The 17,324-nt window shown below is 38.1% G+C and overlaps 1 protein-coding gene across 5 annotated transcripts in view; it reads left to right on the forward strand.

The window, feature by feature from the left end:
• ADGRG6 (adhesion G protein-coupled receptor G6) overlaps window positions 1–3,370 on the forward strand; it is a 153,929-nt gene extending 150,559 nt beyond the window's left edge. For 3 of the 5 annotated variants that reach the window (XM_055535776.1, XM_055535778.1, XM_055535777.1), the window contains one exon: window positions 268–3,370. In XM_055535776.1, the coding sequence (XP_055391751.1) occupies window positions 268–446 (179 nt within the window). In that variant the 3' untranslated portion in view covers window positions 447–3,370. The remainder of the gene's footprint in view (window positions 1–267) is intronic. The other 2 variants (XM_055535779.1, XM_055535780.1) reach the window with 1 other exon arrangement.
• Window positions 3,371–17,324: the final 13,954 nt, after the last annotated feature.

The following is a 17,324-nucleotide window of genomic DNA, read 5'->3' on the forward strand; positions in this document are numbered from 1 at the left end:
CTTTGAAAAATACCACTTAGAAGAACATTTCTTAAACCCCCACAAATTACTGGAAGGTATAGTAACATTCATTCATATGCACGAATGCACCTTGAAGATGAAAAACATGAAAATTTAGTGCTGCCTGCTATCAAAACTAAGAAAGAATCAGAGCTTTATTTCCTTTGTGATCTTCTTTAATGTGCAAAATAGAGTGTCCAAAACGATGGCTCTCAGGCATGTCACCAGCTCATCTTGCAGCCTAATTTCTTGTATCATTTCTTTCAGACAATGCTTCCATGGACAAGTCCTCATCAAAACTGACTCATGCTGATGGAGAACAAACATCGATCATTCCTGTCCATCAGGTCATTGATAAGGTCAAGGGTTATTGCAATGCTCATTCAGATAATTTCTATAAAAATATTATCATGTCAGACACTTTCAGCCACAGCACAAAGTTTTGATATCTTTAATATAAGAAAGAGGAATCAGTCTGCACAAACATGAAGATGTGCAAGCATCAGACTCTTAACTAGCAGATGTAAACGTGGTCTAACTTAGGTAACTGCATATATATGACCAATGTGTTTTGTGAAGAAGGCATTTGTGAAATTCACTATCTGTCTTTTCAGTGTGTTTCTTCCATGGGGGAGTTTCCACCATCACTAAAATTTCACTACTGAGAGCAGCATGATTCAGTACCCACAGGGGATAGGGTTTTTTAAATATATAATTGAATTGACCAATCAGAACTTGGGCTGTGAGGTGAAATATTAAGGTTAGAGGACAAGGGACAGGCCAGGCTATGGAAAAGTTTAGTTTAGAGTTTATCCACACTCCACCTAATAATTAGGTTTGGGTATGGCCATTTGCTCCATCATCTTTCTCAACAAGCAAAAGCATACTAATAGGCACTTCCCTGGTGGATCCACTGGTGAGGACTTTGCCTTCCAACATGGGGGGTGAGGGTGGGGTGTGGAGTTGATCCCTAGTCAGGGAGCTAAGATTCCCCATGCCTCACAGTCAAAACATAAAACAGAAACAATATTGAAACAAATTCAATAAAGACTTTTAAAAGAGTCCACATCCAAAAAATCTTTAAAAAAGCATACTAATATTTAAAACTATTTTGGATGCCTACAAGTCCCATCTCTGCTAGTTTCCCTGAATACAGTAGCATTTCCTCTTTTAACTAGAGACAAAAGAATGATATCTGACAAAGTTTAGAAAGGTGTATCTTCCATTATCTCAAATGTTTAACCATGAAGAGCACTATGTGCCTAAGAAAGAAAGAATTTCACAAATTTTGACCTAGTTAATATGACGTCATGCTGTTTCATTTATCCTATTCAAGACACGACTTAAACATCATTGTTAATTATAATTTAATCCTATACTTTTGAATCAAATTTAGTGTTGGGGTTTCATTACAGTGGACCTCACAGCAGTTGAAGAATGAACTTCTTACACCTCTATTTTTGATCCTCTACTGTATATTGAGCCATGGGTTCATGGGAGGAATGGAATTTCCATTAGGCATGCTGTGTACAACAGTCTTGCCCTTTTGGGAAAAACAACTATTGAGACTCTATGGTCTTGTCATAGCTCCAGAGACTTTTAAGATATTTCCATTTGCACAAATGAAAAGCCTCTTACTTCCTCTTTCAAGAGTTTTGTTCCAAAGAATATAAACTGAGACTTAGGTGGGTGACTTATCATAATCAAAATAATATATAAACATGTGGGTCTACACTTACCAGTCTGAAAACTATTTGTATATAGGTCCTCTGATTATAAGAGCCAGAGGAGATCTGGCAAGATAGATGGGGTGTTATTTATGGATTAGATTTCTGCATATAAGCCATGCATAATATTAAGCAGCTTTTAGCCTAACTTTCTGACTATCCTGAGTAATGTGCTTGCTAGTGAATGTATAGGAGACTACATTTTAATTGTTCTTAAATGATGGATGAGTGTCCAGTTTCTTAGAAATTGGTCTCAATATGTGCTGTACCTTTACATTTGCTCTGAGTTATCTGAGTTGTTTCAGGTTCTGGAAGCAGCCTAAGTGAGAAGATGAGACATTCTGGCAGAACAAAACTGCTTAAAGGCAGAAGCCAGACTGAGCACCTGGGGACCTTTCCCTCTGTGCGGGAAGCAGGTAGCCCTTAGTTTGAGACATAGGAAAGCTCTCAGACTGCACAGCAACCAAGGGACGTCTCACCTTCCGCTCATCCTCAGTCATGAAGGTTTTTGGCAAACCCAAACAGGTGATGATGTGGTAATAAGTTTTCATACCATTCCATTTTGTAGCATCCTGGAACCCTGTTCTGGGAGATAAAAGCATGGCTCAGCCTGGCCTTCCCAGGAGAGGGGTATAGACAGAAGGAAAAGATAGTAAATCTGAGGTTACTAAGATTCCCTACAGCAGAGTCACATTGTTTTCCATAGGCATGTATGTTAACAGGCTGCTATTTGGGCAGAGGTTGCATCTAGATGAAAGTTAACTAGTCAATGAATCTTCATATACTCTCCTCCAAGCCTTAGAGATGATAGAATTTAATTAGCTTTCAACTGTGAGATTTCTACCCAAAGTGCTTATGTAGTTATAAGTAATTAAAGTGAGAACTTTAAAAATATCTTTGATTTCTATTCATATTCATGCAGATCTTGGAAAAATGTTTTTTTCATATTTGACAACAGTATCAGCTCCACTTTAGAAATTTCTAGTAATCGGGTAAGGATAAAAAAAAAAATGGAGAAACAGCTGAATAGAAACATGTGCAAGTGGACTTGAGTTCTACACATGTAGTTCTCACCTTCATTTAGCCCCCTCAGAACAGAACTTCAGGAATTTAGCTCTGGAGCCAAAATTATTTTAGCCTAACTTTGAGAATAGTATCAACTTAAGACTCTCTGGGGTTGGAAGAGAGTTGAAAAAGAGTTTCAATTTTTGTTGTTTTTTAATTTTCCTCATTTTCCTTTTTTTAAACTACATCATGTTAGAGTCAGTCTAGGATCCCGATATGTTTTCCATTGTTGCCACCATGACTTGCGTTGTAAAGCTTTGTTTGTTTAATGTTGGCATAGACTCTTCTGTACATATTTATTTATTTGTGTTTATAAATGTGAGCTTGTTTTATATCTTACCTTTATACTGCCTGGCTTTGTTATTTTAATTAACTTTCTATCAGAGAGACTGTATATATTTTTTTCTAAATACTTTGTGAAAGAGTTTTCTGTAGCAGTATCTCTGAATTTGATGAATAAAAAATGACTGTGAGTGCAGATTAGAATAAGCAGTAAAGAAGCTACTATAGCTGATTTGCCGTTTTACTTAAATGGAAAATGTTTTTCAAATAAATGCCTATGTTGTTTGTGATCCAAATTATTGAATTCCTTTATGAGTGACTGTTTTTATTTCTGCCTCTTAAATAGGAAAAGATTATTTGACAACTGGAAAATAACCTGCCACCAATTAAGCTAGTGACATGGGGTGACTATGCCAAAACACTGAGAATGAATAGTTTAGAAAGATCCAGTTCACTGGGGATTAATGAATTTTGAAGTTCTTAGATTTTCTTGAGATGACTGATGCAAAGCCAAGCTCTGTGGCAAATTAAAAGTAATGTAGGTTTCCTTTTTGGGAAGTCTTCAGCCTTCTGAAAAGGGAACCAAATCAATAATATGACATAGAAGTTAGGTCTTAGGATTTTTTTTTTTTTTTTCACATTTATAGTCACTGTTTTCTTTGTGGGAGGTTTAGAAAAGGACAGAATTTAGCCAACTTGACTTGAATGATGAGAGCAGGACCTCCTCACTTCCTTTGCTGTGATTATTTAGGATAACTCTCTTCTGCAGAGAGCCAAGGCCCAATTTGGCTCACGGCCCTACTTAGTGCTAAGTTGTGAGGCGTGTTGGCTGGTCACTGCTAACTCAGGTCTTCTGAGCCAACTTTATAACTCCTGGCCAAGCCATGTTAAGAAAACAGGCAAGCAGTTGGTGAAGCTTCATCTCCAGTCACATATAGCAGGTTGAAGCTAGAGGAGCAGCAGTGGGAAGTAGGTGGGAAACACTTATTGATTTTCAGACCAATCTGTGTTTGTAGTGTTTTGAAATCTGAAGGAACCGGGCTTTGCAAACACAGTGTTTTGGAAGAATGCCTGTGTTTCCAGTTGAGTAACATTCTATTTTTCTCGTATAAAAGTACTGTCTCTCTCTCCCTCTTTCTGTCCCCCTCCCTCCCTTTTCTGCTTCCCCCAATTTTCCTGCTTTTCTCACTTTTTCCCCTCTTTCTCTCTTCCTTCCCTCCCTCTTCATATCAAGGAATAATACTTAACTGTTCTCTTTTTCTGCTTCCCTAGTGAAAAATAAGAATAAACATGAAGATGCAAGGGTGGGATAAGAATTACAGGGAGAAGGTTAGCCCTGGCGAAGAGAAGAGGCATACGGGGACTTCTCTGGTGATCCAGTGTTTAAGACTCTGTGCTTCCAACACAGCGGGTGCAGGTTCAATCCCTGGTCGGGGAACTAAGATTGTGTATGCCGTGCTAAGACCCCACATGCCTGTGTGGCCAAAAAAAAAAAAAAGAAAGAAAGAAGAAGAAGAAGAGGCATAGCTTTCTTCTGAGGTTGAACTACAGGTTATTAGATGAGACAAGGAAGTATAAAGGGACCGATAGAGTCAGTGTTCGATTTCCTGATTTTTATTAATTAAAATAATTGGAAGCTCTTTCATCTGCTGGGTGTTCTAAGGACAATAATATTAGGATGGGGATCTGAGTAAAATTAAAATGTGAAACAACCTTACAGGAATGCAAGTCCCTGGCTAAATTAAATTAAATAAACTAATACTTGCTGTTTGCCCTCAGAGTAGCTTTCACAAGTACATTCCCTAAATCATTGTATCAAAATATGTTTATTTGGTGTGTTTTGAAAAACTAGTTTATTTCAAGCTCGCAACCAAATATTTAATATTCTAAAGTCGCAAATCTTTATTGATTTATCTCAAACATTTTTGAATAATTCAATGACAAATAATTGGAGACATACCCCAAAATCTTTTTTCATCTTTTAGGTTATATCTTCTGTTGGCTTATGTTCATCATGAATTGCTTTAAAAGATGTTTATAAATTCAGGTTGTCGATGAGAGTAAGATACTTGATATTCACATTAAATATAATTTAATAGAGATACATAGATCAAACGGTGTGAGAAAATAACAAAGTAATAGCAAAATAAAGATTTTTTAAATACCCTAGGGGCAAAAGAAAGATCTCTAAGGTACTACTGTGTTTTCCTGCTTCATCTCCTACAGTTCAACCAGTCAATGGAGGATTTTAAGTAACTGGTACATCATGCTCAATCATTTTAGTCATGTCTGACTCTGTGACCCTGTTCCCTGGCCTGAGCTGACAGACCTGACACATTTGAAACTATTGTAACTTAAAAAAGAATCAGTTTATCGGTGAAGATCTGCTGTGTAATCATTACTGGCAAATTAGACTGAATACATTGTCTCCCATGACACTGTTAACAGCAACAGTAAGTGCCTACGATGTCTAGAGCACTTAAACGTGACACAGTATACTGTATTTTTGGTTTTAAAATTTTTCTAGGTGTACAGCTCTTCTACTGAATGACGTTAATATTAAGGTCTGATGCACTGGGTTATGTTTATTCTCATCATTTTCACAGACAATAGCATACTGCTGGCTATATAACAGGTGCTTGGTTCATGTTTATTGAATGTATATGGTGTTTACCAGGTCCATTTGCATTTCATGTTTTGGAAAAGTAGATCTCAGAGTACCTTGAATTTGGGTGAGTTTATAAGAATACAGACTAGAAATACAAAGCAAAAGGGAAAATATGGTAGTATCACACTATTTAAGACACTTTACCCACATTGCTTCATGTCGCCTTATATGCGACAGTCAAGTAGGGTAAGAACAAGAAGATTTCAGTTTCAGGTTAACTCTAAATACTTTTTAATGGTTTGGGAAAGGGAACTAGGTTCCACTGAAGTCTGAGGTGACTAAGCACACAAACCTGCTTTTGAGCAACTGTCTTAGAAACTGTGTTCTGGCTCGACTTGGCTTCAAAATCCAGGAATTTAATGTATGAACAGAAAGGGTCCTCATGGAACCCTGTGGCCAGACTTTGAGGAATCTGGGATCAAGGGATGTTTTCCTCTGCTTTCACTGATATTCACAAATATTTGTTAGACTTGCTTTGTATGAAATTTGTGGTAAGTATGTTTTTGCTCTGGCTAATTCCTTGCATGTAAAGAAAAGTCTGAGATCCCAACCAGCTTATTAGCCTGATTCTACTACTGTCTGTCTAGGAGTCTCTATCAGTGAGAAAGCCATAGTACAACCTGCAGGAAGAATGGTGAGCAGTGATACTGTTAACTAGTAAGGATGAGAAGAACTGGAGAAAGCAACCATATAGAATCCATATTGTTTAAAGGTGGAATGATCCCATTTTGCTAAAGCCAACAGTTCCTTCTCTGAAGGAAGCACAGAGTGTAGAAGAAAGGTCACAGGTAACTGCCTGTCCCATGTGACTTTAGCAGGTCACCCATCTGCTATGGGCTCAGGTTATCTATCTGGTAGATAAAAGAGGCCACTAAAGAGCTAAAATGTTTTCAGCACTGGAATTTTATAGTTCTCTTTAACATCTTTAAATAGAAAAATGTCAGTCACTTTTATTTAAACACAGAATCCAAAGACCCCAAAACTAAATGTCAAGCAAGATGTTTGATCTTGTTCAGTCTCAATTTTTCAAAGGCATACATGCATTCTGTGTCTTTTTTATTTCCAAAATAAATGCCTTTTCTATGCAAACACTTAAGTATTTTCAGAGCACTAACTAAATCTTTTCCAGATAAAAGTAGTAGGAAAATTCACTCAAGTACCAAAGAGAAGATGCCCCAGCAGTGAGGCAGTACCTACTCATTGTGAAAATCAGAATTAAAATTCCAGTTTTCTTTTAGCAAATCTGTAGAATTAATGACCCTTCTAACATAGGTATAAGAAACGCATTTCTCCTCCCCAGCTGTGTTGCAATACTGTGCACAGTCCACAGTGGGGAAAGAACAAAACAGATCAGCAGGAAATACAAAGACAGCAAGCAGAACAGTTTCGACAGTTGACAAGAATGTGCCTCAGATGGCCAATTCAGGGTCTCTCGCTGGGTGAGTGAGAAAGACAAAATCAATAGGTGCCGTGTAATAAACACACCGGACGTGCCCCCACAGCACAAAGGAGCTTATTTACTGTCGTCCTGGATGTCTCGGCCCGGTTTGCATTCAAATTAGAGAAAGTTGTGTGCACGTCAGTTATGGAGGGCAGTTCTAGCACGGAACTCACTGCCAAAGACCTGAGAAGCATTTTAAAGATGTATTATTTCTTGTGATTCCTTTTCAGTGGGCCTGAGAGTCTAAGTTGTGTTAAACACCAGTTTACAGAGGCATGATGCTGGGAAATCATCTATGGCAATGCAGAGATGTGAAGTGGAGTAAGGCGAATGCTTGGATAGCTTAGAGGTCAATACAGCTACCAAAATAGTAATATCTTACTATATATTTTTTTTAAGTAATACATCTATTTCTGCAAGTAGAAGTTATCACTGTTTGATTAGCCCACTTCCAGTTAGCATTTTCATTTGAATTTCGCAGAAACTTGCTTGTTCAAAAACTTTGGTAGATAACTCTATGCACAGACTGTCTTCTAAATACTCAGAATTGTCAAAAGGACATTTTCTCCTCAGGAACAGTTCCAAGCAAGGATTCCAAACAAGAGTTAGAAAATGTTTTACTAGGTCTTTGCCATAGTTATAGAAAAATCAGTCTGTAGTTACAAAGTCTTGGTTGGATTTTTTTTTCTTTATCCACAAAAGCTATAAAGGATTGCTAACATAGTTGTGGCTTTCATTCTTCCAAATAATTCCCAGTTCACTTGGAAATTTTTTTCCTTCAAAGGATCTTTTTCCTAACTTTGGTTCTGCTATTTTGGATGATCCTTGTTTACTCAAGAGGAGCACTTGAAGTTTAGCCATTCTCTCCATGATCCTCCAGTCGATTTTCACACTTTGCTTGTAGGCGGGATAAAGGAGGCTGTGATGAGCCCAGAGTCGTGGGAGGAAGCCATTTTTCAGTCTCTGTTTTTCGTCCGTTATTCTCACTGGTGTGAGGGGCTTTCAGAATTATAACATGCAAAGTCTTGCTTTCTTCAGTCACAGCTAAACAACGGGGCAAATCCACTGGACTCTAATCCCTCCTTGTTTCTAAATTCTTTTTAGCACAAACGTCTATAAAGTTCACAGATGAAATGTGCCCAGGTTTCCTGGTCTTACTCCCATAATTCTTTGTTGGGCAAAAACTCTGATCCAGGCATTTGTCTAGTCCTTAAACAGAAGAACAAATTTTTCTAAATAGACTTGGGATCTGCACAGTAAGCCAGCAGAGTCCCTCAACATCATCAACAACAACAAAGAAACTCTTAAGTAGAAGAACTTGTAATTTGTTTTTCATCCATCATTAGGGCAAAAAAGTAACAGAAAAGATATCTACTGACCACTGGCCGGTCTTACACAGGAAATGGTCATAAAAGTTACCAATATTCTTTTTTTCCCCATAAGAAAGGATAAATGAAAATATAAAACTAGGCAATATGAAGATTAAGCCTCCAGAAGAAATATTCCAAATGCAAGATCTCTACAATAACAAAGGTAAAACATTTTTGATAAAAATTGAAAATGACCTGAATCAAATTATCTATTATATACCATGTTCATAGATGTAAAAAGTCAATAATACAAAAATATCACTATTCAAAATGATCTATACAATCAATTTGATCCTGTTTAAAATCCAAGTGTCCTTTCTTTCTCTGTGTAGAGATTGACAAGCTAAAACTAAATTTTTATAGAAAAATGAAGGATCATTAATAATAAGGCAATCTTAAAGATTCATATTGGAAAATAGCATTGCCATGTATCAAAATTATTATAAAGCTACAGTGATTAAAACAGTGTGATACTGTCATGGAGATTTGACAAATATACAAATAGAATAGAAAGTCCACAAATAAACCCACACATTCATTATGGTGTCTTGACTTTTGACAAAATCAATGGCTTAGGGAATATAGAAGGTTTTTTCAATAAGTAATGTGGAGTCAGTTGAAGACCCATATGGGAAAAATAGGATTTGACTGCTCCTGCACTCACTGAAAAATCAAGTCTAGGTGATTGGTAAATCTGAATGTGAGAAGTAAAATAATACAGCTTCTGTACATAAGAGTAGCATAGGAGACAATCTTTGTGACCTTGGAGTAGGTACATATTTCTTAAAGAGACAATGCAAAAATATTGTTCAATTTCTGTCCTTCAACTTTAAACTGAGAACTTCTCACTACTTAAGAGACTGACAATGCACATTATTAAATATTGAAATACATAGATCTTACAAAAGACTCATATCCAAAATATTTTTTAAATCCTACATTTGAAAAAAAGATACCTAATAGAGAAGTGGCTAAAAGAGTTGAACTTCAAAAAAATTAAAATTAACATTACACAAAGGTATTATATACACCTCATAATGACTAACATTTACAAACAACATCAAAAGAACCTAGAAGTGATGCATTCTTGTGGGAATATAAATTGATACTACAATTTGGAAACCTATTTGGAGTAACTCCTAAGGTTGAGCAGTCACATACCTATGGTCCCATTAGTTCACTTTCTATCAATGTGACTGCGGCAGTTGTGTGTATTGAAAAATATGCACAATGATATCCATAACGGTACTGTGTATAATAGCCCCAGTGGTATTGTCCATAAACAGTGCCATAGACAGACCACTTTATAATCACATAACAAAAGATTACCCAGTCTAAAAAATGAAGACACTCTAGCTACAAAACACAGCAACACAATGTTGAGAGAAAGAAGCCTGATAAAGATTACATGCTGTTGATTTCATTTGTATAAGGTTCAAAACAGGAAAAAGATAGGAGTAAGGTTTGGGAGAAAACTCATGGTGATATGAAGCGACTATGAAGAGGAAAAGGGGACGACAGAGGATGAGACGGCTGGATGGCATCATCTACTCGATGGACATGAGTTTGAGTGAACTTTGGGAGTTGGTGATGGACAGGGAGGCCTGGCGTGCTGTGATTCATGGGGTCGCAAAGAGTTGGACACGAGTGAGCGACTGAACTGAACTGAACTGATGAAGAGGAACCACGGAAATTCCTGTAGAGCTGGAAATGTTCTATTTTTTGATGGATGGTGATAACATGAAAACCTTCACTTTTTCAAAATTCATCAGTTTGCACTTATGATTTGTGAGCTTCTCTTTATGTACGTATTTTTAAAAATGAAACAAACTGATAGTTGTTAGAGAGGCAACTATGACAACTGTCTTTGGGGTTCTATAAAATAATGCCAGCAATTTCCTAATGAAAAGTAGTGAAAAAACTGATTTGAGACACCTGTATACTTTATTGTTTTTTTGTTTAAACTTTTTATTTTATATTGGAGCATAGCTGATTTAACATTGTTGTGATAGTTTTTTCAGGTGAACAGTGAAGGGTCTTTGCCATACATATACATGTATCCATTCTCCCCTAAACTCTAAACTCCCCTCCCATTCAGACTGACACCTAACATTGACCAGGGTTCCCTGTGCTATACAGTACATCCTTGTTGGTTATCCTTTTTAAATATAGAAGTGTATATATGTCCATCCCAAACTCCCTAACTATCCCTTCTCCCCATATATACTTTTTAGCAGTCAATGCATGCCTATTCCATAAACTAAATCATAGTTGGACTTAGCAGTAATCTCTTTATGTGAGTGTATTAGTTTCCTGTGGCTGCTGGAACAAATTACCACAGTCTCAGTTGCTTACAACAATACCAGTGTGTTCTCTTATGATTCTGGAAGCCAGAAGTCCCAAATCAGTTACACTGGGCTAATGCTTGCTCCTTGGAAGAAAAGCTATGGCAAACCTAGACAGTATGTTAAAAAGCAAAGACATTACTTTGCCAACAAAGGTCTGTATAGTCAAAGCTATGGTTTTTCCATGAATATGAGAGTTGGACCATAAAGAAGGCTGAACGCCAGAGAATTGATGCTTTTGAACTGTGGTGTTGGAGAAGACTCTTGAGAGTCCCTTGGACAGCAAGGAGATCAAACCAATCAATCCTAAAGGAAATCAGTCCTGAATATTCATTAGTAGGACTGATGCTAAAGCTGAAGCTCCAATACCTTGGCCACCTGATGTGAAGAGCCCACTAGAAAAGATCCTGATGCTGGGAAGGATTGAAAGCAGTAGGAAAAGGGGACAGTAGAGGACAAGATGGTATCACTGACTCAATGGACATGAGTTTGAACAAGCTCCGGTAGATGGTGAAGGACAGAGAAGCCTGGCGTGCTGCAGTCCATGAGGTCGCAAAGACTCAGACACGACTGAGTGACTGAACAACAGCAATGTCAAAGTGTCAGCCAGGCAATTCTGTTCCTTTATCACTAAAGTTAAATCTCTTCGGTCCCATCACCGTCTTTTCTCTCTGTGTAATTCCCTATGCTTCCCTCTGTTAAGAACATGTGTGATTCCATTTAAGGCCTATGAATTCCATGAATAATCTTCCCATCTCAAGAGCCTTCACTGAATCATACCTGTGAAGTTCTTATGGCCAAACAAGGTAAAGGTCACAGGTTCCAAGGATGTGGACCTGAGCACCTCTAGGAGGCGGAATTTGGCCTCCACACTGAGCAAGTTGGGGAGAGGAAAATCCAGTCAATATTCAGGAAACATATCACACCGGAGCATTTAAATCACTAAGATAATAGATCTTCTAGACTTTTAGCAGTATACTAAATGCTAAAATAAATGAAATTATATCAAAATTTTGAGTGAATATAAATTAGAAATCCAGCATTCTATTCCTACTAAGTTAAATAAGTGGAATCAAAATGTAATAAATATTTTTAGCTAAGCAAAAATTTATAAATTTTCTAAAATATATATTATACATAATATATATATATATATATATATATATATATACACACACAAAAGCTTTTCTACTACACTTGATAAAGTCTTGAGAAAGAACAACAACAAAAAAAGAGATGGAGAAATTGGAAAACATAAATGAAATGGGAACACTGAATATAAAACAAAAAGTGAAACAAACTAGATAAAACTAAAAGATCATCATATAATCCAGTTGTTTTTAAATATGGCTGCTCATTTGAAAACACCTGAAGCCTTGGAGAAGAATAGCAGTACCTGGGCATTTGTATTTTTCAAAACATTAATATAATTTGTAATGCATCTGACTATCGCCTTTAAAGGTTTCAGTTTGCTTTTACTGCAGCTCATATTTGTGTGTCTGATGTGTTTGTGTGTGTGCTGGTGGGGAGATGACATTCAGTTTAATTCAGTCACTCGGTCGAGTCCAACCCTTACTAAACCCATGGACTGCAGCACGCCAGGCTTCCTTGTCCATCACCAACTCTCGGAGTTTACTCAAACTCATGTCCATTGAGTCGGTGATGCCATCCAATCATCTTGTCCTCTATCATCCCCTTCTCCTCCTGCCTTCAATCTTTCCCAGCATCAAGGTCTTTTCCAATGAGTCAGCTCTTCACATCAGGTGGCCAAAGGATTGGAGTTTCAGCTTCAGCATCAGTCCTTCCAATGAATATTCAGGACTGATTTCCTTTAGGATTGATTGATCTGAACCCCTTGCAGTCCAAGGGACTCTCAAGAGTCTTCTCCAACACTACAGTTCAAAAGCATCAGTTCTTCAGCGCTCAGCTTTCTTTAAGGTTCAACTCTCACTTCCATACATGACTATGGGAAAAACCATACCTTTGACTAGACTGACCTTTGTCAGCAAAGTAATGTCTTTGCTTTTTAATATGCTGTCTAGGTTTGTCTTAGCTTTTCTTCCAAGGAGCAAGTGTCTTTTAATTTCATGGCTGCAGTCACCATGTGCAGTGATTTTGGAGCCCAAGAAAATAATGTCTGCCACTGTTTCCACTGTTTCTCCATCTATTTGCCATTAAGTGATGGGACTGGAAGTCATCATCTTTGTTTTTTGAATGCTAGGTTTTAAGCCAGCTTTTTCACTCTCCTCTTTCACTTTCATCAAGAGGCTTTTCAGTTCCTCTTCACTTTCTGCAATAAGGGTGGTGTCATTTGCGCATCTAGATTATTGCTATTTCTCCCAGTAATCTTGATTCCAGCTTGTGCTTCATCCAGCCTGGCATTTCTCATGATGTACTCTGCATATAAGTTAAATAAGCAGGGTGACAATAGACAGCCTTGACGTACTCCGTTCCCTATTTGGAACCAGTCTGTTGTTCCATGTCCAGTTCTAACTGTTGCTTCCTGACCTGCATACAGATTCCTCAAGAGCTAGGTCAGGTGGTCTGGTATTCCCATCTCTTGAAGAATTTTCCACAGTTTATTGTGTTCCACACAGTCAAAGGCTTTGGCATAGTCAATAAAGCAGAAGTAGATGTTTTTCTGGAACTCTCTTGCTTTTTCAATGATCCAACGGTTGTTGCCAATTTAATCTCTGGTTGCTCTGCCTTTTCTAAAACCAGCTTGAACATCTGGAATTTCACAGTTTATGTGCTGTTGAAGCCTGGATTGGAGAATTTTGAGCTTTACTTTGCTGGCGTGTGAGATGAGTGCAATTGTGCAGTAGTTTGAACATTCTTTGGCATTGCCTTTCTTTGGGATTGGAATGAAAACTGACCTTCTCGAGTCCTGTGGCCACTGCTGAGTTTTCCAAGTTTGCTGGCATATTGAGTGCAACACTTTTCAAAACATCATTTTTAAGGATAGCTCAACTGGAATTCCATCACCTCCACTAGCTTTGTTTATAGTGATTCTTCCTAAAGCCCACTTGACTTCCCATTCCAGGATGTCTGGCTCTAGGTGAGTGATCACACCATCATGATTATCTGGGTCATGAAGATCTCTTTTGTATAGTTCTTCTGTGTATTCTTGCCACCTTTTCTTAATATCTTCTGCTTCTGTTAGGTCTATTCCATTTCTGTCCCTTATTGTGCCCATCTTAGCATGAAATGTTCCCTTGGTATCTCTAATTTTCTTGAAGGGATCTCTAGTCTTTCCCATTCTATTGTTTTCCTCTATTTATTTGCATTGTTCCCCGAGGAAGGCTTTCTTACTTCTCCTTGTTTTTCTTGGAACTCTGCATTCAAATGGGTATATCTTTCCTTTTCTCCTTTGTCTTTCACCTTCTTTTCTTTTCTCAGATATTTTTAAGTTGTCCTTAGACAACCATTTTGCCTTTTTGCATTTCTTTTTCTTGGGGATGGTCTTGATCACTGCCTCCTGTACAGTGTCAGGAACCTCCGTCCATAGTTCATCAGGCACTCTGTCTATCAGATCTAATCCCTTGAATCTATTTGTCACTTCCACTGTAAAAGCGTAAGAGATTTGATTTAGGTCATCCCTGAATGGTCTAGTGGTTTTCCCTACTTTCTTCAATTTAAGTCTGATTTTTGAAATAAGGAGTTCATGATCTAAGCCACAGTCAGCTCTCGGTCTTGTTTTTGCTGACTGTATAGAGCTTCTCCATCTTTGGCTGCAAAGAATATAGTCAATCTGATTTCGGTGTTGACCATCTGGTGATGCCCATGTGTAGTTTTCTCTTGTGTTGTTGGACGAGGGTGTTTGCTATGACCAGTGTGTTCTCTTGGCAAAACTCTGTTAGCCTTTGTCCTGCTTCATTTTGTACTTCAGGGCCAAATTTGCCTGTTACTGCAGGTAACTCTTGACTTCCTTCTTTTGCTTTCCAGTCCCCTATCAAGAAAAGGACATTTTTTTTGGGTGTTAGTTCTAGAAGGTCTTGTAGGTCTTCATAGAACCGTTCAACTTCAGCTTCTTCAGCATTACTGATTGATGACATTCATTCTTACTCAATCTCAAGTCAGGAACTAAATGGCATTTAACATTAAATATTCATCATCACATTTGAGTTTGCCTGGTTTCAGATCCTCTCTCTGCCAGTCTGTTACTCTCCCATCTACAGTCCTGCCACTGGGGCTAGAGCAAGTGTTGCTCTTGCCTAAGCACTCTTGCTTTGCCCCCTGCCCCATCCCACTTTTGGTGGACACTTGAACTCTCTGAGCAGCAGCTCTTTGTGAAGAATGTAAAGTGGTTCCAACATCAGATGTTTTCAAGATTTGAACTGTGTCTCTGCTAATTGCCTGTTAAATAATATTTATCATGTTACCGATCTCTAAATTTCAGTGTGACTCACTGTGTGATAAGATAATACTGTCCATTTCTCAGAGCTGTTATAGCAATTAAATTAAAAACTATATGTAAAATGAACTGTCACAGAGTGGCCAATCAATAAATGGTGACTTTGTCATTATAGTGTAATAGCTTTCTGACTTGGGGTATATAGTTATAACAGTGAAGTTCCATTTCCAGCAATTTCGCATCAAAGTTGTTATTGATGTGATTTATTTCAGTTCAGCCTGCTGTTATTCATCATCTATGATATGCAAGGACCTGTGTCTTGTAGGAGATAACATTACCAAATGGAATCAACCCTTCTTCATAAGCTCATGATCTGCTGGGGGAAGCAGCTATGTCAAACAGGTGATGACAATATGTGGTGATTAGAGCTACAAAATCAAGGTAATTTGAGTATGGTATTTGCTATAAAGGAAGGATTAATTTTGTGGAATGTGCCAGCATGATGATTAGATTAAAGCTTCTTATTTATTAAAGATAAGTATAGCATCAGTTCCCTATTGCTGCAATAACAAATTACCACTAATTTGGTGGCTTGAAACAACATATTTGTTCTCTTAAAAAGATTTGTTGAGACTTCCTTGGTGGTCCAGTGGTTAAGACTCTGAGCCTCCACTGCAAGGGTTCAATCCCTGGTCAGGGGAGTTCCACATGCCATGTGAAGTGAAAGTTGCTCAGTCGTGTCTGACTCTTTGTGACCCCATGGACTGTACCCTGCCAGGCTCCTCTGTCCATGGAATTCTCCAGGCCATTATCCTTGAGTGGGTAGCTGTTCACTTTTCCAGGGGATCTTCCGAACCCAGGGATCAAACCCAGGTCTCCCGCATTCAGGCGGATTCTTTCCCATCTGAGTCACCAGGGAAGCCCCCACATACTACGTGGTGTGGCCAAAAAAAAAACCAAAAAAACAAATTTATTTCCTTAAAGTTTTGGAAGCCAGAAATCTGAACCAAGTCTTCTGGGGCTAAAGTCAAGATGTTGGCCTGGCTGGATCCTTCAGGAGGCTCCAAAGAGAATCCATTCTTTCTGGAGGATGCCTATGTTTGATTGGCAGCTGTATTACTCCAGCCTCTGTGTTTCTGTTGTCACATTGCCTTCTTCAGCTTTGGCTCTTCTTTACCTTCTTATGGGGACTCTTATGATTACATTGGGCTGACCTTGGATAATTCAGGATAATCCCATCTGAAGATTTTTAATTTAATTACATCTGCAAAGTCCTGTTTTCCATGTAAAGTCTCATAGTCACAGATACTATCTCCTAAAGAGGGGAAGGATGGGCAGAATAGGAAAGTTGAAATGCTTATCAGATTTAACAGTTTTAAGAGGTGTGATGGTTTAATGGTTTTCAAAAACCTTTGAGTTTCTCTAGAACAATCCATATTTCACAGGACAAGCTTGAGGCTCAGAGAAATCCCACATGGCAGCAACTCATCCTGGCTTTTAATAAACAAATTGTGCTCCCAAGGATATGTGATAAGTGTGGTGGGAAGGATTTTGAGCATCTACTAGCATGTGAAATGAGCAAAACTGTATGGTAGTTTGAACATTTCTTGGCATTGCCCTTTGGGATTGGAATGAAAACTGAGATGGTTAGATTGCATCACCGACTCAATGGACATGAATTAGAGGAAAGCTGGGAGATAGTGAAGGACGGGTGGGCTTGGGGTGCTGCAGGCCATGGGGGTCCCGAAAAGTTGGATATGACTTAGGGGATGAACAATAACAACAGTGGGAAGAACTTAGATATACCTCAGGGAGATTTCATTTGTAAAGAATCAGGCCAAATAATCAATGAAACTTGAGATTTTCTTAGGGATTCAGGAATCTCATCATTAATTTTAAGTTCTCTAAAGAGAGTCTTAAATTGAAGAAAGTAGGGAAAATCACTAGGCCAACAGGTATGACTTAACTCAAATCCCTTATGATCATACAGTGGAAGTGACAAATAGATTCAAGGGATTAGATCTGATAGAGTGCCTGATAAACTATGGACAGAGGTTCGTGACATTGTACAA

The sequence above is a fragment of the Bubalus kerabau genome, chromosome 9 (assembly GCF_029407905.1).
Source record: "Bubalus kerabau isolate K-KA32 ecotype Philippines breed swamp buffalo chromosome 9, PCC_UOA_SB_1v2, whole genome shotgun sequence".
Taxonomy (NCBI): Eukaryota; Metazoa; Chordata; class Mammalia; order Artiodactyla; family Bovidae; genus Bubalus; species Bubalus kerabau.